At 43.0% G+C, this 27312-nt stretch overlaps 1 protein-coding gene across 1 annotated transcript; it reads right to left on the bottom strand.

The window, feature by feature from the left end:
- Positions 1 to 4628: 4628 nt before the first annotated feature.
- Positions 4629 to 26856, bottom strand: LOC126526182 (uncharacterized). Its single transcript, XM_050174124.2, has 9 exons — positions 26715 to 26856; positions 25898 to 25947; positions 20649 to 20687; positions 20101 to 20136; positions 17704 to 17797; positions 13077 to 13234; positions 7501 to 7548; positions 6347 to 6382; positions 4629 to 4879 (listed from the first exon to the last, which is right to left on the bottom strand). The coding sequence occupies exons 1-9, from the start codon at positions 26776 to 26778 to the stop codon at positions 4703 to 4705; spliced, it is 702 nt and encodes a 233-aa protein (XP_050030081.1). The 5' UTR covers positions 26779 to 26856; the 3' UTR covers positions 4629 to 4702.
- Between the last annotated feature and the right edge of the window lie 456 nt (positions 26857 to 27312).

Here is a 27312-nt window from a genome sequence, read left to right as displayed (position 1 = left end):
TGAACTACAAGCAGAACAATTCCAGTTCAACTGCACTTGATCTGTCAATATAAATTTAGGCTAATTGGAAAATAATAGAATGTTGGTGCGGGATAAAATATTGTCATAGGCTGAGCAGTGACACCCTGATCTTTCATACAAGTTGCCAAGACTTTCAACTTCATCCTAAGACTAGCCACACAGAGAGGCGCAGACAGAAGCATCTGTACGGCAAAACTGGCCTTGTGAATGTCATTGGAAGTAAGAAAAAAACGCTTCCCTTTTTCCGCCAAATGCCAAGGTTAATCGATTCTCATCGCGCTATAGAGGTGACCGGCTTCGCCTTTAGGACACCATCTGCGTTCCAGAAGTTTTTTTTTTTTATAAGCCGTCTTGGGTAGCCCATGTGTCAAAAGAATTCCTGGCGTATAGCAGGTGTAGCACACTGGGCTTCTAATCTGAAGCTATTAAGTTCGAGTCCTCATCCAGTCCACTACATTTTCAGGCTTTGAGTGGCGCCTGACATCGACAACGAATGCCAAGAGAAAGTGGTGCTGTGCTAGTCCACGTGCGACGAAATTAGAAGGCTCACTAAGATTAAACAATGACTCCCTCACCAGACCAGGAATTGGCTTCCCTGGTGCCGTATTAGGCTCCTACCTCACTAATGAATCTTGCCATTAACCCATGGCCCCTAGTCCCCAGCGGCTGCAGAGCTCCTGACCAAAGTAGCGGTTAGACCTGCGAAGCGACAGAGCGTGCTAAGAATCTCTGGATCTGGACAGGCCGCCACTGCAAACTGAACCTGGTAACGTTTAACAAGAGAACCCCCTAGAACGAGGTTATCTTAGCAGCGCTCTTTGAGGAATTACTAGGCACTTCCTGGGATATTTTTAGCCTCAGTAAGATAAAAGAGCTGGTGAGGCTTATATAGTGCTAAATAAAGGCCAGGTCCTCTGATACAGAGGTCTTCCAGATAACAGGGAAAATGGGGTAGGATTTATAATTCATAAGATATATCAGGTCACATTGATGAATTTTACAGCATAAATGCGAGAGTAGCAGTCGTCGTAATAAAGATAAATAAGAGATATAGATTAGAGGTAGTATAAGCCTATGCCTGAACTTTCAGCTATGACGATGAAGAAATGGGTCAGTTTGAAGAAGATGACGAATTAGCAATGAGAATGGTGCAAACTCCGCGTGCTGTAATTATGAGTGGCTTTAATACAAAAGGAGGCGGCAGGCTGGTAAGGACGCAATTCGCCTTTATAGCATCGATTCTGTGAAAACTAGACTAGGGATGTTGGTAGAATTCGCGAAAAGGAATAGACTCCCAATAACGAATGCCTTCTTCAGGAAGCGCAGTAAGAGGTAGCCGACGTGGAAAAGCCCTAATGGAGAAACAAGAAATGAAATCGATTTAATACTCTCTGCTGATCGCAGCATAGTGTAGTATGTTGAAGTCTTAGTCAGGGTAAAGGGCAATGAGCATACATTAGTGAATTCTGGGATTTCGCTCAATTTGAAGAGTAATAGTGAAATTAGTCATGAAGAAATAGGCTACCGTAGACACAATAAGGTAAATGCAGATCCATTCAGGATGGTGCTCGTAAATAGATATGCCGCTTTAGAACAGGACGATGAACAATTAATGAATGTGTTACTCAGATCATTTCAGCAGTAGTCATTGAAATTTGTGGTGAAGCAACAAGGCAACTCTTAGGTAAGTTTTCCAAAGAAACAAAGGACTTAATAAAAAACGGCAACGCATGCAAGTGTCTAAATTAATAGATCAGCTAGAATTCCCTGAACCGTCCAAAGTGATTAACAAGAAGAAAGTACGAGATATTTGAAATAATAACTTGGGAAAGATTGAGGAACGAGTGAAACATCGCCACAGCATGAAATCAGTGAGAAAAAAAGTTGGTGTAGGAAAAGGCAATGTATGCAATGAAAGAGTAGTAGGGTAATGTCGTCAGCAATTTCCATGATATATTAAAACCAGCGGAAGACTTCTATACTGACGTGTACAGCACTCAGGGCAGCCACGCTACCTTCATTTTAAGTAGTGGTGAACAGTATGCAGAGGCACCTTATATAAGAAGCGATGTGGTTAAAACGACCTTGCAAGACATGTCCCGGAAGAAGCGGCAGGGGATGGGATAAAAGTCGACTTATTGAAAGATGGAGAAGATATGCTTGAAAAGCTTACAGTCTTTCACACATTGTGCTTTAAGATTTTAAGTGTGCAACACAGCTGGAAGATTGCTAACATTAGAGTAATCGTCAACAAGGGAGACATTCACGAGTTGAAGAGTTATAGGCCTATTAGCTTGTTTTTAGTATTGTATAAAATATTCCCCAGTATAACTTCTAATAGAATCAGGAAAACACTTGACTTCAATCAGCCAAGATAGCAGGCTGGCTTGAGGGCAGAGTATTCTTCAATGTGTCAGATCCATGTTATAAATGAGTTAATTGAGAAATTTCGGAACACAATCAACCTCTCCATGTGGCTTTCATAGATGATGAAAAGGCATTTCATTCAGTAGAGATTCTAGCAGTCATAGAGGCATTGCGTAATCCATGAGTGCGCATACGTGAATATCATGGGACATATCTACACAGATTCCACAGCTACTTTGGATGTCTACAAGAAAAGCAGAAAAGTTACCTATCAACCATCTTTCCGATGCTGTTAACCGCATCCCTAAACAAATTTAACAGGGATAGGTGGACTAGTTGGTGGTCGATATTTGAATGCATCATGTAACCGCGCAAACAACAAAGGACAACGGGCCTGTCCTGTGTGTTTTCTTCTTTGTCCTTTCTTGTTTGTGCGGTTGCATGATGCATCCCTAAACAAGCATCCAAGCTATAACACTGGGAAGTCTTAGGAGTGAGGATCAACAGCAAATGTCTCGACAACCTTCGGTTCCTTGACTACGTTATCGTGTTCACCAACACTTGAGATAAAGTGCAAAAAATGATCGAGGACCTTTACGGAGAAACTGCCAGAGTGCGGTTGAAGGTTAATATGCAGAAGACAAAGGTAATGTTCAGTATCTTGGAAAAGAAGCAAGAATTCATGATCGCCAGTCAGCCTCCGAAGTATGTACAGGAAAAAAATTATCTAGGTCAGTCGCTCTCGGGAGACCCCGACCATGAGAAATAAAATTACTAGATTTTGCAGCGCTCGCGGCAAGCCAGGTGCGTTCTCAGATATCAGAGGTCATATACTACGAATATCCGCTCCTGCGATAGATGGCGCCACAGTTTTGTGCATTCGTTTGAAAACTGCTTTACTACAGCGTCGCATTCGTATAGATTTGCAGATATACGTCCACCGCTCGTGGTTTGTTTCCATAGGAGGGAAATCATGCAGCGCTTACAATATTGCGACCGGGATTTTAGTTAAGCTCACCGTTTCTGTAAGTCCACGAGTTCGGTGGCTGTAGGTATGCCCGCTGTTAGACAAAACCAACATCGGCCAAATAACTCTATACCAGTGGCTTGCAACAGTTCAGGATCGTATATTTTAACTTCGGAAGCACGTTTTCGTCTATCCTTAGAGTGACTGAGTATACATGCAGCGCATCTGCTGCGGCAATCTGGTCGGTGCGTGGCTTTCGTCAGCGGCCCATCTCACGAAGACTCGCAAAATGATGGTCACCAGACTGGTGTTGTAGGCTTCGGTGGCACAAATGCCTGGCAGACTGTGAGTCGATTGTCGCGCTAGTGTGACAAAGTGCCTCTCAGTGGGAAAGGGCATACCTTCATTCTATCTTGGGCCTGCGCAATGAAAAAAGTGTCATTGCCAGGCTGAGGTTCAGGATTGGTAAAGGGTTGAAGCGTTTGTTGTAATGATTGCATAAAGTACATTTTGAAAACGGATGCAAAAGCAGCGGCTTTGACGCGTCCATTATATAAATCATTTGTCGCCTGAACGTCGCCGCTAGTGCACTGACTGACCTTCAAATTCTAATTTGTCGCGCTACTGTAGTGTCGTGCTATTTGCATCAAATGAAGTATTTGCTTCCGAAGGCAATATGGGGCTCGACGTGATGCAATGCCACGTTTGCCATATTTGGTGATGAAATCCGTCACAGTGAAATTATTGCCTTCATCTTAGTATTTTATATAAGTGCGTGTAATTTTTTCCTATTGAGGAACTGTTAAATTAAAATCCATGTTCGTATTTCGTAGCACACTTTAAGGATGGGTATCTCGAGAGTGGTGCTACGCTTCTCCTAAGCAAACATGACATGACTGCCGCTTAGATTTAATATCGCAAAATTAATCATGCGCCCGAAATTGAATAACTGAAATGAATAAGTAAATATTGGTAATTAACCCTCGGGACATTGCAATTTGCAAGACGCTACCCTTTGTAACCGAAAAAGCAAAACAACACTGTCGCAGGTGATATCAAAAGACTATATTTAAACTAAATCTATGCAGGTGGTATATTGGGTGTTGGGACATAAATACTACGGACTTAAAATTATAAGACACTTCTCCTTTGAAGTTCTCAACTAGCGAAATGTGCACTATACATGACGCGATTTACGACAACTGTATCGTAACGTGTGCACAGCTAATGACTGCCGGTTTCTTCGAGAAATGTCTAGAAAAGCGAACTCTGCTCAAAGGCGACCAGATCTTTATTTCAGACCCGGAGGGAAATTTAAATGCAGAGCCATGACATACAGTGGCGACTCTAGCATGTCAAAGTGGAACATTTGATGTTGAGGCCCTTTTGAAACGCGCAGAGAAAAGGCCTTAAGGTGATGTATCCAGCCGGTCCAAATATTCTGGCGAAGAAGGTCACGAAGTCGCAGCCAAGCTGTGTCACAATGTCCGCGGGAGCGGTGGTGAAAACGTAGCTGACGAGACACTGGAAAAGTGAACGAGGAATTAGACAAAAAAAAAAAAATAAAGCGTGCTGATCCCGGGCGCTGTCGGAATAAAGCTAGCGCAAAGCATTTCGCAGGCAGCTTGCCACCTAACAAAGTTTGAAGTTCTCCAAAGTTTTGCCAGATGTACCCACTAGTGTTGCGTACATAGAGTGAGTGTGTGTGCATCAGGTGAGCGTTACAACAGGAGTCATATGACGACCACGGCGAAGACAATGACATCGCCATCACCAATGACATCACCATTTTTTGTGCACTCCGTCAAAGGAACGTTACAGCCAGTTTGGTTACGACTTGTGCCGATCCCAAAGGGAGCGCCCGAAATTCGATCCAACCTCCCGACTCGTGAATTCCTTTTTATGAGATAAGCTTGAAAGCATGCAAGACAGGAACCTACTTACGTGTCAAAAAGTGCCTGGTGTGAGTGAAGGAATGTTTTGCATTGAAATGATGCGTTCAGCACATACATATGTAAGTGTACTCCCTGGGCCATGCTTTCTTCAATCAGAACAAGTAAAATCCTTTTCAATTAGGCTTCAGAGAGCTTAGAGTACAATGGAAAACACCATGCCGAGGTTTTTTTTGCGTAGCTCTTGCTTTCGTATTTCAAGCAACGTCCGTGAAACCGACGAAGACATCGCTTTCGCACCGCACAGGTTTTCATTTAGGCACGAAAAAAAAAAACAAGGCTAGGCATATTTTCAGGCTCCACAGGCAACGAAAAGTGGGACTTTCAAATGTGTTTGCACAATTTCTGGCGGATTCTTAACGACGTCACTAACAACATACAATGTGTTTCATCCACAGATGGTTTGGGGTTTTTTGAGCAGTATTCTCAGAATATAGTCGTCACAATTTTACCGCTTTACTGCATAGACATCGATCCTGTAATTACCCTATGGTGCCTCCATTCGTCGGTAGTGCAACAAATATTCAGTAGCTTTTCCTTTTAGGCGGCGACCAGTTCGAAATACGTAGCAAGTGCAGCATGGTTTGGGCGTAATCACGACGACTCATCACTGTGTAGGATCTTGTTGCGTTATCGGATCTTCTAGTACCAGATGCCACTGATGCGTATACGCATTGCATGGCTTCTGAGAAAGCTCGTGCAATAAGTACGCCGTGGCGATCTTGGAGGCCAAGACAACGATGTGTCCGTTGAGCACTGGACAATACACGAGAGGGGCGAGCATGTTAACCTGCGTTGCGAAGAGAAGCAAACAAGTGGAAAGGGAAGTTTGGCAGCTTTCGACGCACTATCGTTGCATGGTCTTCCACCACCATAGTCCGGCTATCGGATATGAAATACTCCATACGGAATATTTTGTTGAGCGGAAAAGGAAATTAGGAAGTGCACGATCCGTAAAAGACTTGGGTAAACGTTCGGTCTATCTGGTTCAGCCTAGTAAACGACAGCTAATAACCATAGTAACGATAGAGACACTTACCGCCAAAACTCTTAGGGTTCCGAGCAATGCTGGCTCCTGGAATAAAGAACGAGAGTAGTGCCATATAATCTCATCTATGTGCCCTCACTTGAGCTCAAAATATATTGTAATTTGTAGTCCACTGCTGCTGTGTTTGCAATATCGAAATTGTGTTACAGAGTGAACTAAAGAAATGCTGGACAAGCTGGTCCTTGTAGTTTCTCCGCTGATGCTCGAATTTCGTAGTGCGTGCAATGAGGTGCTCGAGTGCCCTCAAAGCGAATGCGAGTGCACCAAAAGTAGGCAAACTACAAGTGACCTGAAAGTGGCTTCAGTGCGATTTTCTTACATTTTTACGACCTTTCATTAGTTGCAGTGGAAATCGCGTACAATGAGGTAATTTCAACTTCCACTCAAACAAGCTATTGCACGTTCCGACTTTTTAAATTTTGCGCCATTGTTCTGTATTCCTTGAATATTCGTTTGTTTTAGACGGCCGATTTCTGAGTTGCACTGCTTGCATAAGCGAGGTGATGTAGCCGGCGTCCCTCGTGATGCCAACTTTTCCGACACGCATAATAACTACAAAACAAAAAAAGTTTTTGCTTTAATCTAGGAATTACTTCCTGGCAGCGTGAGTTTTTTTGCACGACAAGTCAGGTTTGTTTTGTAATTTCCATCAGCTTGGTCTAAACTGCAGATGTGAAGCTTGCATACTCGAGCGTAGGAAAGAAATATCCTTCGATATGGCGTAGTGCCGCGCGGGTCGCCGTAAGCTGAGTCATCTGAATATGCTTCGACTTAATAAAAAAAGACGCCTTCAGGAAAGCAGTTGAAAATTGCGATGGGCAGTTCATCCTTTATCTCCCCCTCATCGTGGAAAAGCTATAGGTTTTCCAACAGCTGTGGACGAACTTGAATATCTCGACAGCGTAGAAGCGCGTGCACTGCATTTGCTCAGGAACACTCGAGGTCATATCCAGTGGTAGGAAAAGGGTAAGCATATCGTCGCGTAGAAAGATAAAAGTGCGTAGTCAAAGCGCGTCTCTGAGGCGAGCATCATAATACAAAGCTAGTAGAGTGAGAACGCGCAGGGGCGTCTGCTCTCGCTTTAAGTTAGCTTTTTCGTGCACGCCTGATACGAGGAAAGACGATTAGAGAAAACGTGTCCTCACATCCACTGGCTTGTTTTGGACGCAGGTAAGTCCAGTATCCTTCAAGCACTGGAATTCAAAAGGAAACAATAACAGCAACATCAAACGTGAGCAGGGACACTAAGGGTGCGATCTTGTACGCGTTCCAAAATAGAACGGAGGCGGTCCGTTCCACCGAGCCGCACACCATTGGTCAATTTGAACCGTGACGAACGCCATGACGTCAATTGTGACGTGATATCTGCTGTCAATCAGTCCGTGTCGTCTGCTATCGGACGAACGCTACGGAACGGACCGCCTATTTCGTGACTTAAAGAACGGACCGCCTCCGTTCGACTTTGGAACGCGTACAAGATCGCACCCTAAATGTATTGACAGTGGGAGAATACAAAATCAACTGTTCATAAAAACGGGCCGGGCGGTAAAGTGTTATGCACCCACATAATTTAGACACGATAAAGGCAGTGCGGAGAAGCAACGCTAAGGTAGCAAAGTCTTACAGCCGACCAGGTCCCAAGTGAGACACATGCTGTTATCTTTAACGTTTAAAATGCGAAACAATGGCGGGCTATTCAAAATGCACGTTCCCCGTTCGTTGTTTGTTCAGGGTTACATGCGTACCCCTAATTGCATAAAAGAGATTCGTCCATTCAATATTGCTGCAAAGTGGTCTACGTGCTGCCCAAAGAAAATAGCAAGATGTGATTAACAATTAAAGACCAATATACCAAGAGGTGCACGGTGTTGTTCTCACTAAATTGTTTAGACTAATAGACATTTGGAAATATTCGAATGACAAGCTCTTGTCCATGGATAATTACAAAACTCGTCGATGCTCATCACCCATTTTAGGGAACTCTACAACAGTGCAACAAGGTAAGGCTCTAATGTTAGTTTCCTCTAATCCCAACCTGCACCTTTCTATGTCAGGAATCCGTCATTTTAAAGCGAAAGCTTTACTACGCATTTCCGTCGCTTCTCCACGGACCGAGTAATGTTGACTTTGAACTGAGGATAAACCACGCGACAACCATGACGTCACTCAGCTGCAGGTGTGACGAAGCCGCGCGTCGCCTCAAGGCGGAACGTTTGACACGATCGTCTATGACTACTGCAAACGCCACCCTGAGAAGTTGGTGTACGCTGCCCTTAGCCGCGCCACTAGCTTGCACAGACTCTTCCTCACTAACAAGGAGCAAGATCACAAGTTCTACCGCTCTATGCGCAACATTCACCGTGAGCTAGCCGATGAGTTTGAACGCTTCGAGAAGCATCCCCTAGACATGGTGTTTGACTGATGTAGAATTTTGCTCTCGACCGAGGATAACCATTGCACCGTAGCTCTCTTGAACCTTCGCTCTATGCAGGCTCACGTTGAGTATATATGTAAGGACTAGCTACTTATAGCAGCAGATGTCCTGGTCCTCACCGAAACTGAACTAGACCCGGCTACGTTACTTCCCTTGCCATGGTTTCAGTGAGTCGCTACGGCTCAACGATCAGACCAAAGCTGCAACGCTGGTGTAACCGTATATGCTAAATAAGGTCTAAAGGCTGCTGTACACAATCCTGACATCCCTTGTAAAGATGGTGACTCGTGCTGTATCCGTCTAGACCGTGGCCTAATCGCGCAAAGTGTTTACATTGTCCCAATGGCTAATCACGAGAAGACCTTGCGGGTTGTAGGCAGTGCCATATCCACTACAAACCTAACGGATGATCTACTTGTAGTCGTGGGAAGCTTTAACAAGAGCCCTAGCAATGACCAAGACTTCATACGGTCTATGCAGCAAAAGTTTATTCTTGATCTCACCCTGTTCTAGCCACTTTCGAGAACGCAGTGGAACTCGTGTATAGACCTCGTCTTTCAACGAGAAACGGCCACGACTAAGCTGGGCGTAGCGCAAGTGGAAACCACGTCTAATTAGTTCACTGATCACAAGACTGTCTTCGTAGCTATCCGGAAAATTTCCCCTGAATAAACCATTTGTCTTCGAGTCTTGCATTTCTGTCTAATCTTTGCCTAAGCATTTAAAAGAATATGCAAAGGTTTAACTCGTCTGCACCTACGTATCCAAAGCGAAAGCTTTATAGTTTAAGGGTGGTAAAGCTTGGGTAAACATTAGTCATTACCAACAAGCAACAACCAAGTATAGGTTTCGTTTTGCCTACTTTGGTTTAGCCGAGTTATACCTTCGCCTAATTTTTTGAGAGCGTCGCCACATATCAGATGCCTTTAATAATTTCAATGAAACAATAACTTACCTCAAGTGGCGACTTACTTTCTGACTTAGAAACGCGTAAACGTGACTATAGTTCTACTTTTGTAAAAATAGAAGGGTAAATCAGTACTTCTTTTTGGCGGAATGGTCACGATTTCAAGCGTCTATAAAATCTATCGCGAAGGCAGCCTTGCAAGTGTCATAGAAGTGATTGTGGACTCAATACATGCTGCAACGTATTGCTCCTCGTGGTGATCTATTCGCACTGGCTTAGACAGTTAATTAGAAAGGGTTCACACAGTACGCTGTCGCGCGAGAAAGAGACAGTCGCAAAAACTAAATTCTCGACCTCAGTGAGCTATGGCGCGCGCCAAAAAAAGATGCAATGCCGCATGGACAAATGCGAAAACGAATGATAGAAATAAGCCCAACTCGCTGCATCTCCAGGATGCGCTGTTTTGAATATGAGGAACTTTCGCTGTTCTCCTCAGCAACGCTACCCTTTTAAGGCTCTGGCTCTCGATTAAAGCCGTCGAAAAGTTGATGTAGCCGATAACGCTTGCAAGATAATCACAGGTGCTAGTACACGATCAGGTATTGCGTGAATTTTTCTTCATGAGAGATTGCACCATGCATGTTCCTTTCGCTATGGGGCATCCGGATGTTCCTCTGTCGGTATAGAGGCGTTCATGTTCTCCCTGAGATGACGATGAAACGTATGCCAACATAGGCCACCTTGACTAAAATCATTAGACGTCATCTCGGCGCTTCATGGAGGGACGTTGTAGTTAATTCTGGACGAAGCGCAGCCATTTGCTCTCAAAGCATGGAAAACCTCCACAAGAGCTAACTTCATATCAGCCTACTGCTCTTGCAAGCTGTGTTGGGAATTTAATGAGATTGGCGATGCTCATATGCCTTGAGCGGTTTCTCGAATATTACAGTGCAAATTCAGACGCAATGACAGAGTTCTAACTTGGCCGTTCCTCTGTGCACTAGTGCCTCAATTATGGGTCTTTGATGCATCTATAGAAAGAGACCAAGCGCCTCTCCAAAGCGCTTTTTCTAGACTTAGAGTGCACTTGTGATGATGTTTCTCACGGAGCCATCACTGACATCATCGTGGCTGCTAACACTGGCTAGTCATGGCTGCCGAACGTTTTCATGAATTACGAGCTATCTGACCCTATGAAACGTTTGGTTTAATTGAAAATGGCCTAAATTCCCAGCAGCGCAGCGTCAAGCAGTCTCTCAGGGTGGCTTTTTAGCCCAGTATTTTTTTTTCAATAACGCTCAATTTGGGCTAAAGGAAACGTTACCAAACTGAGCCAGTTGGCCGATGTACGCCGGTGACAACGCATGTGGTCTTCAGAAGTAACTCATTTGTAGGCCTGCGCAAGATCACAAACGGCGAGAACGCTTATGTGTGCCTATCTCCAGATAGAAACCCTCAGCATTTTAACAGAAAATGCTGTTAGTCACTTTCTCGTAAAAATTTATAACTTCATATTCGGTATGTATAAATGGTCAACATATTTCCTAGAGAAGAATCCATGAATTTCAAGTCATCATTGTGGATGGCGGCCATTCCAGGAGCTCTCATGCTGCCTGCCTGGGGAAGAGACTCATTTAGAATAATCACCTCTTCAAAACTATGACTGAAAAGGCATGTTTCAGCTGTACGGATCGAGTTTGTTGAGCTACAGCACTCGAATATTTTCAAGAACTGAAAACTAAAATCTCATAGTGCTTGAGGGCAAGAACATCCAGGTGCTCAGTGGTGTTCTGCACTTCAGTGATGCGTCTCAAGAATCGCAATGATTGATATCGCCAGGGATCATTTCATCAGTACGTATATCAATCACTGCAGAGACTCCTTGAACTCATCTTCGGCACCTTTCTCGGCTCCATTCCCAACACCTTGCTCCTTATTTAGGCATGTGGACGAGATGAAGCATTTTCAGGCATTGGAGCCTCGTCACGCTCCTCTCTCCCACCTCGTTTCTTTCCTGCAGCAAGACAACTGTCTATTTCATGGTTTGTCCGGCAACCAGCATTGCACCTCTACATTCTATGAGTGGGAAAGTAATCATAATTGCCGACATTTGCCCTGACGCACGACGCTTTGCATCTAACCCATTACGAGTAGCCAGACCAACCTCGCCATCATAGGAAATGAGGGCTGTTTGACTCTAAGGGGCTCCTATGGTGTGATGTTTTTCCGCCGACATCTAAGTGCAAAATCTAAATACTAGTCACTTCACAGTATCGGCAGGGTTAGAACTTGTCGCCCTCCATAGCACAATTTTTATGGTAATCAACAGTAACACTACCTCTGGGATATATTTAATTCAAAGGCAGCTCTAAAACATATTTTGCCAGCTAAGCGTAGTGGTACACATGAACAACTGGCGTGAGAAATTAGATTACGCTACCATCAAGCAATATGCACAGGCCATGACATATTATATGAGTAGAAGCCGGGATACTGCGATGTAATCGGCAATCAAATTGCAGACAGAGCTGACGGTGAGGAGCGCGAAGAAGTTGGTATCCTCTCGATTTCGTTGTAGGGAACAAACACAGCGTGGAAGCTCAATGCTCTTGCTCGCTCCACAATGTTAGGAAAGTGTCATTACATCAGAGCTAAAAAACCGGCGTCTACGTGCCATGTAACTGTCTGCGAAATTACAGTTCTTATTCTGTTTTACTCAATGTGAAGAACGTTTACTTTACGCACTCATATTCATTGGCAAGTACAAGGCCGGCAGTGCGAGATGTACCACAAGTGGAAACGAAGAAAGCTTAATTTGCCTCTCATGCTAGTTATCTTCACAAAATAAGATGCATGCTCTTTGACAGCTCTAGAATGAAATTATCATCATTAAAAAAAGCAAGTGTCTGGGTGTGCTGCTTCGTGCATCTGCGATGTGCAAAGCCGCAAACGCGCCGAGGCGCTTCTTCAGGTGCAAAAAGCTAGGAGTTGCCGTCGCGGAAGGCGCAATTCGGCATATGTGTGCTGCGCTACGGTTTCTGTTATTAGGACACTAGCAGCACACATGTAGTCCAGAGAATATCCCTACCGCCTGCAGTAGTCAGGGTGCTAGTGTGAAATGTTCGGTGTCATTAGCTTGAAATGCAAAAATGACAGCGATGAAGAGAGAAAATATGCAGCGGAAGCCCACATTTCAGTGGTGTTTTCTTTTCCACGTACGCTGCACGTTCACGAAGAAAATAGTAGCAGTGCCTTGCACAGTATGTACGCAATGTTGAAGTAATGCCTGCGTCTTTACAGCTATCTCTAATCGGGGCCGAGGCATAGAACTTCAAGAAGGCCCACGGGACAGGGCTTGAGAAAAATACTTTGTTTCTTACCGTGGCGAAAGGAGTGTCTGTTACAAGCTTGATGTCAATAGGCTTTCCGCACACCGCCTGTTTGCTAAACTTCACGGCACTGCATGATATCTTGATGACACCTCCTGTCGCAGCGTTGATGCTCTTGCAAAGGTCAATGAGAAACGATGACCCGGCACCTGAAACAACAAGCACAGCGTTCCTGTAAATAAATGGGCGCCTAAATAATATTGCGATACCTATAGATGAGATCAAAGTGCGTAGATTATTATTTATTTTGCAAGCTGCTAAGGTTACATGAATGTTCAACAAAGAAATTAATACGGAAAGAGGCATCGTTTTAACGAAGACCTATTGGTAAATTTCCAGAAGTAATAATTTTTTGATGGAAGAACACGGTATGAGGGCTCTGCCATAACAAACAGTTTATATAACAATTCAACATGTGACCACATAGTTTAGACAGACAGCGCTAACATACGTCCGCGTTATGAAGTTTTCTGGAAACGTAATGGAAAATTAGGCATAAGAATTGCATCTGCAGTGCGTATTGGAGACAATCATCTTGCTATTCCTTTAAAAGGTGGTGGCTAGGGTGAGCTGCTACACCGTGATATTCGCGGCAGGGCGTGCAGAAGACGAGACACAAAGAATGCATGGCGGAAGCAGTGTGCGCGTGTGCGTGTCTCATTCTTTATTTGTGCCCCTTTTTTGGGCGCTTACCGCAAACGCTCCTCTGGAGATACTTCTATCTTTATCAGGGATGTGGCGGAGAGAAGAGCTGTCTCATTAATATCCACAGGGAGCACTATATAAGAGCTCCGGTGACATATAGCGAGACAATCGGCGCAGACACAACGCTTTCAGGCATGGTTAAGACAGTTGAAAATATTCTTTTGGCGGCTGCCAAAATGCGACAAAATCTGATGCGCAATGTCGTTGTTTCACTCCAACAGCTCCAGCCTCAATTGAGTATTTCGAATTTTTTTTCAGCGAAGCTGTTGAGGGCTGTTTTCTCGAGTATCGTGTCCACATGTAAAAAAAAGAACAAAAACTATCATCACCAAGATTAGCTGCAGCGACGTCGTCATCTTCCACAGCTGGCTCGTTGGCGCCCCTCAGCGCTACCGACCGAGCGAACGCACTGGTGCCCCCCTCCCGCGTTCATAGACGTCATTAAAATAATTAATTAAATTTATCAATGAAGCAATCAAGTATCATACCCTTTATGAATTGCTGAAATAATTGCGCAATCGAAAGAATTAGTTACCTCAAATGCAATATTTATTTGTTTAATTAACAATGAATAAAATATTTAGGAGCTACAAAGACGTAACCGATAATAAAGAAAGACGATGAGCCGCCAGGATTTACCCAGTGATAAACACTGGGGCCGTACGTTTCAGCTTTACTGGTGCGGCCCCAGTGTACGGAGTTCTTGGGTTGATAATTTGTTTAATTATCCAAAATATGACATGCCGCAATTGTTTATTCAGCAAGGGTCGCATTCTAGAGGTGGCGGGCTCTGCTATCGGCCGCGTCGACCGTACATCATCGGAGAGGGGTAGGGGACCGGTGGGTGGGGGGGGGGGGGCTTGTTAGAGGGATACTCACGAGAGAAAAATAATTTCGAGCTTTATAGTAAATTACCCGTTCACAATGGCGAAAAAATGTCAGTGCCCTTGCATTCTGTGAAGAAGGATAACCAACTGAGCTGTGTATGTGGGCTCCTTAATGGCGAACTGCACCTGCACCGCGGGTCGGCCCGGCATTGCACTGTCATTGGGATTGGCCTACGTATGGGGAGTACCTGCTTAACGCCTGCTTCACTTCCGCCGCGGGTCGGCCCGGCGTTGCACTATCTCCGCGTTCAGCCCACGTTTTTTGTTTACCAGAACGACACGAAAATTTTCTTGGGCGTTAGAGGTACAGAGCTTCGGTATAAAGAAAGAGTCCTCCGACCGTAAAAGCTTGCTTGGTATGAGAGCGAAATACGCAAGAAGGAAAAACGGGTAGGTCATATTCAAATTCCCGCACTAGCTTGGTGTTAGATAACAAACTTTGACTGGCCTCAGCTCGGGTCTCCTTAATCTTTTTTTTTTTTTTTTGATCGGCAAAGGTGGACCACATCGCTCTCTATAGAAAGCAGCGCCTGGACTTAGCAACTTGTGGGAACTGTCACTGCGCTACGTCGGCCTAAATACAAATAACCGCAACGTCCACCGACGCCACAACGCAGACACGCTAAGGTCAGCGCTGTTGTACGGCGCCTTAGTGGCGGCCGCGGAAGACAAGAAAAATAAAGATTGGCAGCGCGTGCTCCTTGCGGAAACACGGCGCACTGAGCACTGTTCTAGAAACCTGCTGGGCTTGTCTTCTTGTTCAGGCGCTCCGCTGCCACCCCTCGGTTACCGAAGAAAACATATTGAGATCCACGAAGTTACACTGACGCATATTGGTGATGCTGGTACGTGCACGAAGTTAAATAAATAAATAAAAGGAAATAAAGAAAGGAACGGAAGTTTGATCTGAAGTTTGATGTTGTCTTTCTGCGGTAAATCACTTACCCCGATATTACCGAAAATGGAGTTTTTCAGGAATTCTGCATCTATATAAACTGATTTGGTGTTACTCTGAGATGTATCTTTAGAGTAGGTCAAGGAAGTGAAAAATAAACTGGAGCCCTCCAAGGTCAATATCCTTATGACCCATGCAAACACAGTAATTCATCTTACACTATCCAGTTTTCAAAAAATGTACACATGTTCTTCGTTGCTAGCGTGCCTAATAACCAATGATGTCCGGTAAGCGAGTACGGCTGTAGTACTCAGCTTTCCGAAAATTTTATGGAAATGTAGAGCTCTAAGCTGTAGAGAAATCGCCAATGCTACTCGGAGTCTTATGGTGGACACGGTGTCAAGCGATGCAGCAAGTACACTGACGCGTCCAGTGGCTGTCAAATTTTCCGGTGTTGCGAGTATGTTAAACTCGACCTGCAGTAATGCTAATTTCTGCATAAGGAAGTTACCGGGGGCATAAATTGCAAATACTGAAGTGTTAAAACGGCGTGGTGGCAAATATTGTCAAAGTTCTGGATTTTCACGAGGTCTGGCGACGCCCTCACATGAATGAGCCAATGGTATCCAGCGGGGGTGGGAGAATATTCAAATTTTCGAATATCATTTGCTATTGGACACTAGCTACTGGTATTCGAAGTTGAACTATGCGCTCCTTAAGAACGTAGAAACTAAGAAAACATTTTGCAACAGCTGACTAATAAAGTAACGCTTTTCGTCTTGACCTGTTACCCAAGGTTTCGGAAATTTTCATTTCGGAAAGTTTCGCTTTGGCAGAAGTGAAACAAAGAAAAATGTTTATGAAGCGATCAGAAATAAAATGGGTAATACAAGCAGTGTTTTCAATTTCGCCGTGGTAGCCTTCGTGTTTCTTGCATTCTGGTCAACTAGCAGACAAGTTATGCCATTCATTAAGCTTTAAGCTACAATTAGTAATGCTTTACTTAGAACGGATCTCGCTACATCGGTCTACCGCATACAAGTCATTCAGGATCTTTTTTACACCACTATTAAGTATTTTTTTTTTTACCGAGCACTTATTTAGTGTGTGTGGAAGTGTAGTCGCACAGCAAACATTCATTCTTAGAACTTGTTTGCGACAAGGCATGTGTTAGCGATATTTTGTTTAAAACAGATGGTAATTATTCGTGATGGCAGCCTCCGTTTTTGTCACTAGTGATTACAAGCGTCGTAACTAATCATACGGAAAGAAATATTCTTTCTATACATATGTGCGTCAGCGTTTCATTATGCGGCCATCGATTCGGTATTCGGCACTGATTATTGGTGCTCGATTCGTATTCGAAAAATTTGAGGCATGAAAATAACAAGGCATGAAATCAAGCCGCGGCGCATTTCTGGTTTCATTGGCTTCTCTAGTTCAGGGTTTGCACTGAATGTGCCCCAAAATATTTCGCAATTTATGAGATTTTGGCTTCTACCGCGAAAGAACGATGAACAGACGAATAATGCCCAAAAGAAGAGGCAGGCCTGTGGCGCGCCCCAGAAACGCTTGGAACGCGGCTTCCGCCGAGCTTGTCTATGGACAGCGCGACAGTCAGGGTATTGTGATATTACCATTTGAGTTCGCATCTATAAACTGCGCTGGCGCATGAAATTGCCCAGTCTTCAGTGTTTCAAACGAAGACCTGTTGACACAGTTCTCCTTATCTCGACATTTTAATATTTGCTGCATTGGCAAGTTCCGCGCCATCTTTGTTCACTAACTGCCATCGAGTCAATTCAGGCGAGCAAGATGCTCCACGCATCCTGCATAGCACCCCAGTCCTCTGTTGCGCGAACGCTTACATTGCAGGGAACACATCCAACAGTGAATGATACAGTGAAATGCCCCCCAAGACTCGGAAAATAATTGCCACTACTTCTACATGAATGACACACCCAGTGACATCTTCAGTTTAGTCAGAATACGGTTAGGTTTTCCGCCGGTGTTGTTATGTGCAAAACGTGAGCTTTGTTGTTATGTTCAAAACGTGATTCGCATTTGAACTTGAAGTTCATTGCACAAGAGGGCTAATCTTTAGACATTGCATAAAAAGGTGCAGACTTACTGAAATCATTTCTCGCCAGTAGGTACTTCACGAACTCGGAGAGCAAGTATGTTTGAGATGCCAAATCGAAGGTGGCCAGGCCTTGGAATATGCACTGCAAAGCATTGTAAACATTTGTAACTTTGTTGGAACACGAAATTGATTAACGTCATGACAGAATATTTGATTATTGAGACGTCAGCCATAGCGAATGCTCCCGTCCACGAAAATTTCGACCAAAAACGCAAACGCACATATGTGCTTAGAACGGCAACGTTTTTCAATGGGAACTGCATAGAATGACAACTAGTTAGAAGGGAAGCTGCTTATAGTGACAACTGCTCGCAAAGTATTATTACAGCATACTAACTCTTTCAATCGAAGGACACCACGGGGGCAACCACAGCCCAAGAATCATAAAACGACAGATTTCAGTCGTGTTTACTTTACTGGTATGCTGTGTTTACGCTAGACCTCTCGTTGTTATATCAGCATCCTGGCGTTTCTTGTGTCTTTATATCTCTCTCGTAGGGCCATTCCTACTGTTAGCGCTTTCCGATACCTCTAGGTGGAACTTGCTGGTCGCCATGATCCAGTTAAATATCTGCCTCTTCTGAATGATGCGCTAGTGCATTATTCCATATATTTAACTAAATGTTCACCGTGACTTCCGCTTCAGTTAAGGATGGCGAAAGTCGAATAGTAAGCGGCTTGTTTATTAAAATCACACTAACCACAAGCATATAAATACTGCAGAGTGTCTCTTCAAATTCAATGTGCATTTTATTTTGCAATAAAAGGTGGTTACTTTTTCTATATTGAAGAACCAAAAATTGCTTTCTTGAATTTATTTCCGAAATTGTGTTTGCAATGGCATCACTACCAGGTCCCATCTTCCAGTTCATTCCCATATCATGCATAATAAAGCAAGTTTACTTGAATTTCAAGTAAAATGTCAGATTTTTTTGCTATTTGGAAACGCTCAGCACTCGTGGAAGGCGCCGTGAAAATACGTGGCGTCGTGATGAGCAGGTACGGCAAGTCCACAGAAGCGTCTCCACTTGCCCGTAATTTTCAGCACTTTTCTTGCTCACTCCGCTCACATTAAAATTTCATTTATTTGGTAAGTGTAAGACGCAATCTGTGTCTGAGTCCGTATTCATATTTAGCGATTTCACGCCACTACTGCATGAACTTCCGCTGTGATAGCTAGTATCAGTTGCAGTAGAACGTATTTTTGCAAAAAAAAAAAGACATTACCGAATAGCTTTTTAAGAGACGGCTTGAATTTCAAGAGGCCAGCAATTCAACACCACAAATGTCATGTCTGCTTTCGTGGTGAGTTCACAAAATGTATGCTCTTGCTGTAAGTCAGAATCGACAAGAGCAACAGAGTTTAAGGTGGACCCTTCTTCAAACTACTAGGCACCCACAACGTTATCCAGCGAAGGAAATTTTCGCCAAATAAAAAAAAAAAAACGTCATTTTCACAATTTTACAGCTATCATTGTCGAAAACTATAGTTCAAGATTTTATTGCGCGGTTTATATTTTCCAAATACATATACATTGATTGTACTGCCTTTTCTTTGTAGTATTATGTTTTATTTTCCTTGTGACTGTTGTGGCCTAGCCTTTTCGCGTAATGTCTTTTAGTTTACTATTGCTCAAGCATCTATTTGCTATACGCATAAGGATGTGTGAGCTTATATTACGTTTACTCCCTTCTGCAACGCCACAGATGGCCTTGAAAATAAGGACACTAATAAATAAATAAATAAATAAATAAATAAATAAACAGCCGCAGTGCAATCCGGAATAAATACAGAAAATAGTTACTCCAAGCTCAATGTGTCGTATACATCGGAATACCGTGAATGTAACAGTGTTCTGCCAGCACACGTGCAGTTAGAGGCTGCCAGCTACGGTCCGATGTGGGTTATTGTTAGATACTACCAAACAATACTATTGCCCAATGTCATGCATGAGTGAAATGTCCATAGGAATAATTGCGGTTTAGATAAAGAGGCCTGACTCCCTAATGACACACCGTGCACAACGCAACTTCCTGTTCAGTATGTCCACTGCAGAATAGGCGAAATTAGCCTCATTGCTGCTTCAGATTCGCGTCGGAGCGTGCATAAGTCAGGTTATTTAAAATATATATATATATATATATATATATATATATATATATATATATATATGTATTTTTTTTTCATTTAGGAATAGTGACTATTCGATTCAAAGACTTAGTCGAATAGTGTAATGCTATATTGTTCATTAGAAAGTTACAAATATTTGCAGATGTATCAATGCATTAATTAGCAGTGCGTAATTGATATGAATCGCAATGCGCAAACAGTTGAAAAACAACGAGGTGCTTATACATGAATAGCGTGCATTTCTTCCGCCTTACCCGTCCAAGGTCTGACAAGAATTCAGCGATACCGTCCTGCAAAGGGAATACAAGCAGGAAAAGGCTGTGAGAAAATGCCACCTTTGTTGTGACCTGCGCGAAATCATTCGAGTATGCCACTTAAGCTAGCAAAGTTCATCTTGCGCAAATGATTTGTCATTTAGAAAGATGGGGAAATTACTTTCTCAGTTCTGCTTGACGTTAAGGTAGTTATTCAATAAAACAGAAATGAATTTACGTTGGCGGTATGTTAAACATATATTTTCCGAAACTGAATCAACGTACCATTCCTATGTCTGCTTAATACGAAATACAGTATTTAGTGCCAGTTTGCAAAGTTTTATTCCTGAATGATTTCAAGAAATACATAGGCGCTTAATAATTTTTTTGGAACAAGCTTCCTCTTGTAAAACAAATGAAAACACGTCATAGGAAAGCACTTGACCTATATATTGCCGGTCCAGTTACAATAACCGAGCTGGACATCGTGGCAACAATGATTTTCATAAAATGATCTACTTCTACAGATCATAAAAGCTTTAACTTACCGTTTTGGCGGTGCATAGATCTCCAGATTTCTTCAGGCACTTGATACAAAATAAAACACATCAGACACTTTTAGTCTAAGCAAACTGGTAATATTTATATGTTTGAATACTTGAATAGGTATAAATAGGCGTTACAATAAGAAACAGTTCTTACCGATCAATCCCACCCCAGCTCTTCTTTTGCATTCTTTATTTTCTAGAAGTTATTGACGTCATTAGATGTTACCTCAGGAGCTAAATATGGGCTTCCTTGAAGTTGTATTTGCTGGATTGCCCTAAGGGTTCCAAAGGCTCTCTTGTAGCGATTCCTGAAGTTTAAACACTTCTTACGCATTTTGTGCTGTTTAATAAGTGTTTCATCCCTGTGGTGTAAGCTTTGTTTGGTTTTGTGGTTTTTTATTGCTTGTTAGAGATAGTGAATAATTTTCTATTCTTAGATTGCATTTCTATGGGTAACGACAGCATTGCTGAAGTTCATTTAGTCGTTGAAGATACTCTAAAATCCGCCTAGAGTTATGTGGCAAATTGGTAAGACCCATTCAAGCTGATTAACATAAACAAATGCTTCTCTTCTACAGCATGTTCATCCCACGCGCCATCATTTTGACCCTTATCACTTCTAGCAAAACAGCGAATTAACATTCGGTGTGATTGTACACATTTTGTCTTCTACCAAACTCTTAATTTGCTAACTTTCATCGCATTTTTTCTCAAGTTACGCAGTGCGCAAATTACTATCGTGTCGCATACGGAAACTACTATGCCATTATCTAAATTTATCTATTGTTCATCATTCACTCAAAATCGCTACATGTTTTTCAGATGATGGGACACTCTACAGCTTGAAGGCATCGCCAAGAGATTTTCAATTGCTTCTATGTTTTGTCAGGGGACTCGAGTTGATAGCCGCAAGATTTGTTATGTCATCACACCATCTAAACGTGAGAAGGAGGGAAACAGATTGGCTCAATTTTGGTAATTATAACCATATAATGCCAACAGGCACTGAAGCCAAGGAAAGCATGGGGGCATTAGCTGTGCTTGAAATTAGAATCTAGAAACTCATAAAGGAAAGGAAACTGAAAGTGTACGGAAGGATAGCAGGTCGCCAGAGCGACCGGAACTCACAACTGCCGTATTACGTGTGCGTTACACTACCAATTACACTACGGTTCTTCAGTTCATAAGTTGAAGGACCGCTCGGTGGCATTAAATGAGACATAAATGATTTTTTATTTTCTGGGCATATTTTATAGACTCATGACCTGGCCTCACCTCCTACCCATTGGCTGCGACGTGAAGTGCACAATGACGCGCGCAATAGGCACGCATTTAGTCATCCAGAACCGTGGAGCCACCAAGTTGTCGAGGAAGCGTGCTGGTCTCACAGCCCGGAGGCCCTGTTTGGATTCCCGCCCAGACCGTAATTTACCTAATATTATCTTCAAATAGAATAAAAAAAATAAATTATGGGGTTTTACGTGCCAAAACCACCTTATGATTATGAGGCACGTCGTAGTGGAGGACTCCGGAAATTTCGACCACCTGGGGTTCTTTAACGTGCACCTAAATCTAAGTTCAAATAGAATAACTTAGTTTCTTTAGAGCAACCATCCTAAGAAATGTGACGTCAATGCGTGTATTTTTTATGTGGTTTTAATTTTTACGGTCGGCCATTTTTAGTACCATCATTCGGTCACGCCGCCGACTACAACACCGGATTTTTGCGTAGTGGGGTGAAAATCCATGATTTTAATGATCTTACAATAAAATTACGGCAGCGCACCTCACGTTTAATTCTAAACTGAAAACTCACAAAGGCTCCAACTGATACCAGCAGCTTCTGAGGTATTGACCGTTGTGTAGCGACCATTTTTCTTTTTTTTTTTTTTTGGTGAACGATTTTGCCAAATTTGTAAGTACGACGAAATGAAGGTAGCCATGAATGAATGTGATGCTGAACGCCTATTTATTCTCTTGTAGCCACTGAAGCCACTAAAAAGCATATTTACAGCTCAGTACTTCGCTCCTTAACATTCGTTAAAAAATTTGGAGTGTTGAATCGGTAATTTTCGCAAAGAGAAATCAAAATATCGATAACAATCACAGTCCGTCCCGAAGAGACGGGAAACTTCCACAAGAGTAGCACCAGAACAGTTGCGAAAACTATCAGCACAAACTAGTAAGGCATTTTACAGTGATGCCAGCTTGGCTATAAACTTGTGAAGTATCATGTTACACCAATCTAGCGGAGAAAACAGTATTGCGATAACAAAGATTGTCATGAAGCCAGTCAGATTTTTTTGTCCAAGTCGGATCCCGCTTCCCGTCATCGTGATCACTTCCCTTACCTCTCCTTTTCTCTACTTCCCCTACCTGCGAGCAGAGCGACAGGTTAGAGGACTATCGCCTCAGCTAGACTTATCGGCCTTTGCTCATCAAAATCAACTTTCTCGCTAAGAGGCCATAGTTCATCTGCTCTAGGCATTACATTACATGGCCATGACCTGCCCAACTCTAATTCCTAATGCTGAAGCGTGGTGAGGATGCGCTAATTGGGAACTTTTTTCAGTATGTATTACGTGCCGTTTATGATTGCACAGTACATGCTATATGCTCTCCAAACTACTTAAATTTGGTTTGACTTTTACATAACGGGATCAGAGGCCTCGGTGAGTATTACGGCCCTATTACTTATTCTACTGCCCTGGTTCAATATGGTAACTACCATGCAACTACCCTTTATTCCTTGCAAGGTAATTTTGCATCACAATGTTAACTTGTAGCCATAGAGTAAGCGGGTTCAAGCTCACAATCACGAAATTACGTACAGTGCTTCTGTTATGGACATCGTAATTTGCAAGCCGCAAAAGTTTAGACATCTCCCGTTGTCTTTATAGCCTCATTATTTTCGGTCGAGACACTGTCCCATTTTCTTTACCATCACTCCTTGCCCACAATTTTAGCAAAAATTCAGTCAATAACAACGAGCAGTTTGTGTCTCTCGCCGACACGCTTTGTAATTAGCATTTATCCTCATGCTTTATGACGAAAGCTTCTGCTCATAGGCAAAGCATTCATTCAGTGAATATTCCTTTCTCTAGTTAATGAGACGTCATTTTTTAATCTATGGAGATAATATAGAAGCATTGCTAATATATCATAGACTTTTGAATAACGTGAGTGAAGTGATGAAGCTGATAAATTGTCGCACAAACATAAAGTCAGCTTTAAAACGTCCAGTTAGCTACTTTGATAGAAGTCGGGTTGAGCCTCATTATATAGGAAAATATATTCGTGAACATTTTCAACACCAAAATGCGGTCATAGGGGTCTCTTATGTTTCTTTGTTTAGAGTTTCAATTCATACTGATTCGCGTGTTTTTACAAAATGCTATCACCTGCATCGTTCATCAAATGTACCGTTATTCTTCTGAAGTAAAACTCTTGCTTGGGCTAGTTGGTACATGCTTGAATGAGTACAGGGCAAGGCGCATAAAACCAGGACTGAAGAAGAACACAAACGACAGAACCGGCGCCTGTAATTTATCCTCTGAGGCCGCTTTTCCCTTGAGGTCTCTCTGAAAGTCACTGCCACTACATTCCTAGTTACACCATCAACTTCCATGTCATCTCTTCAACTTCGACTACTCACTGCTGCTTCGCAGGTCCAAGTACTGTGCGGTTTACTATAGGTTTTATTTGATGCATCTATTCCATTAACGGAGATTTGACGATGTTGGTTTTTATGTTCGCGTAAACTGGACGTGCGTTTTTGTGCCTCAGAAAAATTTCTGTTCGGATTTCACAGATATCTTGCTGGCCAGTTCTAGACCTTTTCGCAGATTTCGAGCTGCTCCATGAATTGGCTCTTCCATAATAGTTCAAAGACTAATATAGAGTATTACTCAGTACTCGATTCTTTATAAGTTTGAATGGCTGGGGTAATTCGACCTATTGTATGAGGTTAACAAAATTAAGGGCTATGGTGTTCCGCTGCTAAGCACGAGGTTGCAGGATGAAATCCCAGCCCTGTCGGCCACAGTTCAATGGCGGCGAAATGGAAAAACGTGTGCCGTGAATTGGGGGAACGTTAACATGCTGTAGCCGCAAAGCTACCATGGTGGGCACCGATGTGGTCTTTTCCTGCGCGACCGCGCCCGTACTGTCACCTAGACGCTACGGGGCCACGACTTTGCATCTGCACGCCGTGCGTCAGTTGTCTACGTGACAAATTTGCACGGCGTTGATTTTTCAGAAATAGCAGGAACGTATGTCACCGTACCTCGAAACTGACAGCCAGTTTGCCCGCAAAGGCAATTGTGAGCGAACAGGGACAAGGCTGTCATTCGCTCATTTCGTGGCTGCGTCGGTCCTACCAATTCTCTGCCTATTCTTCCTACCTTCCCTCTGGGTTATGGCACGATGGTAGAAAGGTAAACGGGGCAGTTTATGGAATGCTTTGGCTTAGGATCACGGATAATCACAGATGTCAATATGACACGGTGCCGTCGCTCAAGGAGCTCCAGAGGGCATTGTGGCGACCGTCGGTGGAAAGGTCCAAACGAGTTTTTCTCACGTCGCCTTCCTTTCTGCCACGATCCTACCATGTAACTTCACGCTCTGCACCCCGTCCTGACGCCACGTGCAGGACAGCAGCAGCTGCAGCAGCAGCAGTGGAAATGTCGATGGAAGACGCAAGGAAATATTTGCTTTAAAATTATGACTGTTGTTCTTTTTGATGCTGCTTGTCTTTGTGGTTTTACCTCAAAATCAGTGATGCTCTCCGATCATTCTTCTTTCTTTTTTTGAAGTCTCAATTACTGCGTCCTTAGAACTTTCAGTCTCCGTTGTTAAAATGTAATACTTGTACGCGAAAACACATGTGAATTCTTCGGCTTCGCTTAGACTGCAACGTGACTTATCTACATACTTTCCAAGCCAAGCTTGCTAAAGTATACATATTTTACAAGATTAACGTTGCTCGCACAAAAGCGGACACGAGAAATATCAGAGCCACTAACGCTCGAGTTATCACAAGCCTCAAATTGTTCATTGGCAGCACATGCATATTCCCTATACAGTCGTGAATACACTGCGGTTCAACAATGCAGCATTGTACGTAAGCAGCAATTCCCTTTGACATAGAAAATGTAAACTTAGCAAGCAAAGTGAAATTGGAAGAACGAATGCCGAAGTTCTCAAGCAGACGTGTTTTGCGACAGAGCTGTCTATGAACACGAGCTCACCTTGCCGATGTCCAGGATGTTCGGAAAAGTGAAGTTCGCACAACTTGAGCCTTTCAGAAATAAGACAGGAACAACTAATTGTAAGGTACTGAGATTATACGAAAAGCGGCACCGTGTGCGTAGCGTGAACTGTTAACTGTTTTCTCAGATGTGTTTTGCGACGCATTAAGGTAGTATTTAATACAGAAAATTTGTTGCCTTGCACGTGATCTACTATAGGACTGTTGAAGAAAAGCTTTTAGAATTTTACATTTGTGATTGTAATTATAGGTGACTTGTTGAGGAGTCAATTCATCAAAGGGCTGTGATGCAACCTGACTAAAATATGGTTTAACTAGAAGAGCTTGAAATTAAAAGAAGAACCTGGAAAAATGTTAGAATACCCATTCGTTAGGCCAAGAACTTGAAATCACATGAGAAAAAAAAAGTGATCTGCGAAAGCGAAAGCAACATGCGACCCGCATCAAGTTAAAAAAGAGGAACTAGCACATAGACCGGGGTAAACGGTGTGCATTGTCTCATATTTTCGATATATGTGAACCATATTACTTGACTGCGCATTTATTACGTAAAAAGCCGACAGCACCGTCATTTGTGCTCATTGTGCATCAAATTAAGATGGTTAAACCAAGCGAATAGTTAAAAACTTTCAATGATTGTGCTGTCAATTACGCGGTCTCGCTAAATACGTGCATAATTACATGTGAAGCATCAGTTTCAATACAGACGTCAAAAGAGAAGAGACGCAGCATACGCCTTAAAATGCGATAATTTTTTATCTATTTACCTACAGCGTAACCAGTAAAATAAATGTTACCGTGGCAAAGTCCTGAGCAGACGCCCAGTAAGAGAATAATCGTGAGGCTCGAGAAGCCCTTCATGATGAAAGTAGTTAATTAGCCTCTGCACTTGATGTCACAGGCGCATGTATTGGCGACGTCTGATTCCACTTCAAAAGTCCTTACTTATATAGTGGAAAACTGCTGAAAAAGAAAATTAAAGCCACGTGGCTGGCAAGTGCAATGGCTGCAGTATCAGTGGAGCGTACTAAATATGGTATGGTAACCATGGTGATGCCCTGCTAACCCGGACTATTCATTTCGAAAACAAGACCTTGCATGCCGTGTTGTTGAAAAACCGACAGTAGTGATCAGCGTGAGCTAGGAAGTATTTTTGCTCTATTTTCTTTTGCATACTGCCTCCCACTGTACGATAAACAGGACGAGGAAGAAACCTTGAGCTATATCTGCGTTGAGTAAGTTGTCCACTCTATTTCAGTATACGCACATGCTTCTGCACTGCCATTGCCCGTCTACAAACACAAAAATGGTGGTTGCATACCTGTTTAATGCGTAGGGCTCGAGCCCGCCATGCCACTACCGTAGCCCTTGTGACCTTTATATCTAGGCGAGCGG

This window comes from Dermacentor andersoni, chromosome 8, assembly GCF_023375885.2.
Source record: "Dermacentor andersoni chromosome 8, qqDerAnde1_hic_scaffold, whole genome shotgun sequence".
Lineage (NCBI taxonomy): Eukaryota > Metazoa > Arthropoda > Arachnida > Ixodida > Ixodidae > Dermacentor > Dermacentor andersoni.
This window is presented reverse-complemented; position numbering and strand designations above follow the sequence as displayed.

What these genes read in the sequence shown, in the direction of transcription:
- LOC126526182 (XM_050174124.2), bottom strand. Translation starts at nt 26,778, where the DNA reads ATGAAGGGCTTCTCGAGCCTCACGATTATTCTCTTACTGGGCGTCTGC. An exon ending in ACATCCTGGACATCGGCAAG is followed by an intron (nt 20,688 to 25,897) that starts GTGAGCTCGTGT and finishes TTTTGTATCAAG; the next exon opens with TGCCTGAAGAAATCTGGAGA. An exon ending in ACTGGCGAGAAATGATTTCA is followed by an intron (nt 13,235 to 17,703) that starts GTAAGTCTGCAC and finishes TTGTTGTTTCAG; the next exon opens with GTGCCGGGTCATCGTTTCTC.